Here is a 3,747-nt window from a genome sequence, read left to right as displayed (position 1 = left end):
GTGCAGGAGCTGGTGTTTCTCTGAGTCATGGTGTGGCTCATGTTGAAAACCCAGCAGCCATTTACCTCTCCCCTCGGGGTGGTGGTTGAGCTGGAAGCAGCTTGTCACCCTCAGTGGCTGCTCTCAGCTCGGCCTGGGGCTAGCGTGGAAGGTTCCAGGGCTGCAGGGCGTTAGTTTTGCTGCTGGTTTCCACGCCCATGCATTCCTCAGCTTTCCCAATGTCCCTTTTCAGAGGGAGCCTGGCTCTGGAACTCACCGGGTTGATTTCTTTTTAATGTTGACCACTCTGGTTCTTCCAGGTTTCCACCCAGGGCAAAGCAAAGCTGCTGGGATGGTCCTTTGGGCGGAAACCTGCCCACAGGCGGGGGGCAGAAGGGCTGGTGAGCGCGGCGGGGCTGAGACAGAGGGTGAAGGTTTTGCTCTTCTTCCCTCAGACACCTCAAGGATGTGATCCTGCTGACAGCTATTGTCCAAGTGCTGAGCTGCTTCTCGCTCTACGTCTGGTACTTCTGGCTCCTGGTAAGCCCCTGTGGTTTTCCCTGTGGCTCCGTGCTGTCCTTGTCTTTCCCTCTCTTATCCACTTCATCTCAGTGCCCTGTTCCAGACTCTCTGCTGATAATTTTTTTGTCTCCTCCTCAACTCTTGTTAAAACCGAGACCGTACAAAGGACAGAAGTCCTGATCCCTTTGAGCTAACCACGCCGAAACCAGGCTGGCCCGGGCCTCTCTCTCTGGCCCTGTGAAATGGTGACGAGAAACACGAGACAGATCAAAGCCATGGCTGTGGACCGAGGCTGGGAGCTGCTCCGCTCAGGAGATCAAAGGCTGTGGGCTTTGGTTTTCCCAGAACACAACAGAATCCTTCATCTTCCTACTTCTGAGATGTTTGTCACATGCCTAAAACTGCTCAGCTCAAAGCAATTTAAACAAAAAATTTAAAACCTAGCAGTTTTAGCAGTTTAAAAGCTAAAACTGCTTTTAGAGAAGGGAAAAAGTCTCTAGAGAAAAAATCCCACAGCTGCCTTGAGTGTATCCTGCAAAGGTGCATCCAGGGCAATCTGGGGAGCACAGAAAGTTCAGTCCCAGTTCAGTCCTTGCTCACATGTCCCTTTCTCGTGGCCTGGCAGAGGGCAGCCCGCACTCTGCCTGACCTCTGCACACCATCTGCAACGCTTTTATTTTTGAATTGAGAGGATGGTGGGTTTGTTTCCTGAGGGAGGGAGAGGCCGAGCGCCGGGGCAGCCGAACCTCACGGGGTAATTGGGACCCGATGCCGGGATTTCCGTGCGTGAGGCCGCAGTGCTGCACACGTACACAGCTTCCTAACCCCCGTGGAACCAGACGTTGACTTTGGACCCCCGCCACCACCTCGGATTTCCGCGCATCCTTCGATGCCCCTGCTCGAAGACATTCCAGCTCCTCCGGCGTGCTGGGCGGGACCCAGCCCTCCTGGCCGTGGTGTGGTGGCGCCAGTGCCAGAGCCGTCCCCAGCTCACCGAGGTCGTGCCACGGGTGTTTTGCAGGCTCCGGGCCGCGCTCTCTACCTCCTGTGGGTGAACATCCTGGGGCCCTGGTTCGCAGCCGACTCTTCGCCCGCGGCGCAGGAGCCGAACGAGAAGAGGCAGCGCCGGCAGGAGCGGCGCCAGATGAAACGCTTCTAGCCCCGACTGGGGGACTCAACCCCGCCTCTCGTCTCCGTGCTGTTGTGTCATCAGGGGTGCCACCAACACCCACCCGAACCCATCGCCGTAGCCGTGTCCCCCTCCGTCACCGCTCCGCTGGGAAGGCTGACAGAGACGCCCCTCGGTGGGGCCTGGGTGCCAGCCGAGGCCTAGCTGGCGTGAGGAGGGCTGGGTGCTGGGAGGTGTGTGGGTACCTGCTGAAGCAGCGCTGCGTGCGGTGCTCGGGGAGAGCAGCGCTGGAGGGAACGGTGCATTAAAGAGCAGAGCCTGAGCGACCGTCCTCACAGCGTGTTCAGATGGGGTGAGAGGGGACGGGAGCTGCTAAAGATCCTTGGAAAGGACCGCTCAAGGCCATCCAGTCCAATCCCCCTGCAGGGAGCAGGGACATTTGCAGCTAGAGCAGGTTGCTCAGAGCCCCAGCCAACCTCACCTGGAATGGTTCCAGGGATGGGGCATCCACCACCTCTCTGGGCAACCTGGGCCAGGGGCTCACCACCCTCAGTCTCAAGCATTGCTTCCATCTCTCCAGTCTAAATCTCCCTCTTTTAGTTTCAAACCACCAACCCTTGTCCTGTCCCAACAGCCCTGCTCAAATGTCTGTCTCCAGCCTTCCTGTAGGTCCCTTGAAGTGCTGAAAGGCCCCCAGAAGGTCTCCCCAGCTGGAGCCTTCTCTGCAGCTGCCCAAGCCCAACTCTCTCCTGCTGGGCTCCCAGCAGAGGGGTTCCCCCCTTGGGTCATTGCTGGGGCTCCTCTGGCCCCACTCCAGCAGGTCCCTGTCTCGGCGGTGCTGAGGATTCGAGAGCTGCCCCAGCACTGCAGGGGGGTCTCTCCAGAGCAGCTCCTGGCCAGCTCCTCACCCCCAGCACCCCCAAGTCCTTCTCCTCAGGGCTGCTCTCCAGCCCTTCATCCCCAGCCTGGGCTGACACCAGGTTGCCCCAGCCCACAGGCAGGACCTTGCACTTGGCCTTGTCAAATGTGATGAGCTTCACATGGGTCCACTTGTCCAGCTTGCCAACATGTTCTTGGCAGACCTGGACCCGAGAGGAAACAAAATCCCTCAAGACAAGTGGTTTCATCCCTCCCCGTGCTCGTTCTGTGCTGCCCTGCCTGCTACAGAGCCCACACACTGCAGGGTGTGGGGGGTGTGTGGGGCAGCTGGGGGTGCTGTGAGCTGGGCTGGCAGCCAACCTCAGAGCTTTTGGACTTGAGCCTGGGCTCGCTGGAGCCACCCATTGGCCTGTGCTATCTTTGAAGAGGCTCAGGGGGATGAAAAGCTACAGCTAAAAGCATCCAAAATTAAATCTGTGGGGTTTAAATCTTTCTTCTTTCTTTCCAATCAGCTCTCCCCAGGGTGTCACAGCCGAGGGGGGAGTTCAGGACTGCTGCTGAGACCAGGAACAGCTCTGGGCAGCTTCTGCGTTCACCTACTTTGTTTTATAAACATTGTCCCTGCTCAGCATGTTCTGCACACTCCAGTGCCCCCCTTCCTGCTCGGAGCTGTGACACTTTGCCTGGGCAAATGGGGGCGTCACAGTGGTGCCAGCCTGGCCTTTGATGCCACTCACAACCTTTGGGCCGCGCATCGTTTCCATGACATCGTTTTTATTACACGCTTTTTCCTAACATCAAGCCCAGTCCTCACCCTGCATCCTCAGAGCCAGGCAGAGGGGCTGCAGTTGGGAAGGGGGAGAGATGGTTAATTGTGGGCAAATAGTTGAGGGGGGGAGAGCAGAGGTTGAGGGATTGATTAATTAATGAATGAACCTTCCTGCAGCTGGCAGGGGTAGGTAGTGGGAAGCGCATGCACAGGATGAGGGGTGGGGACAGGCCAGCCTTTATTCCCTGCCAGGCACAGCCCCGAGCCCCCAGCCCTGGCTGCTGGCCCCAAGCTGGTGCCTCTGTTTTGCTGGGAGCACCCCTGTACCCCAACCACCATTCCTACAACCCCAGCACGGCCTTCTGCCCCTCTGGGGTGACCAGCATCTCCCTGGCTCTGCCCTCGCGCCCTCTGAACCCTCTTCTCCCGCTCCCCAAAACCATGTGGCCATCCCCAGTGCCTGGAGGAC

At 58.4% G+C, this 3,747-nt stretch overlaps 1 protein-coding gene across 1 annotated transcript; it reads left to right on the top strand.

Annotated features, from left to right (window-relative positions):
* Positions 1–434: 434 nt before the first annotated feature.
* On the top strand, positions 435–1,660 carry TMEM208 (transmembrane protein 208; the record flags this gene model as incomplete). Its single annotated transcript, XM_008944977.1, has 2 exons — positions 435–519; positions 1,523–1,660. Coding segments are annotated over 2 exons (223 nt in total), but the record flags the coding sequence as incomplete, so codon positions are not given.
* Positions 1,661–3,747: the final 2,087 nt, after the last annotated feature.

The sequence above is a fragment of the Merops nubicus genome, unplaced genomic scaffold, assembly GCF_000691845.1.
Source record: "Merops nubicus isolate BGI_N331 unplaced genomic scaffold, ASM69184v1 scaffold41637, whole genome shotgun sequence".
NCBI lineage: Eukaryota > Metazoa > Chordata > Aves > Coraciiformes > Meropidae > Merops > Merops nubicus.
Note: the sequence above shows the minus strand (reverse complement) of the source record. Positions and strands in the feature narration are given on the sequence as shown.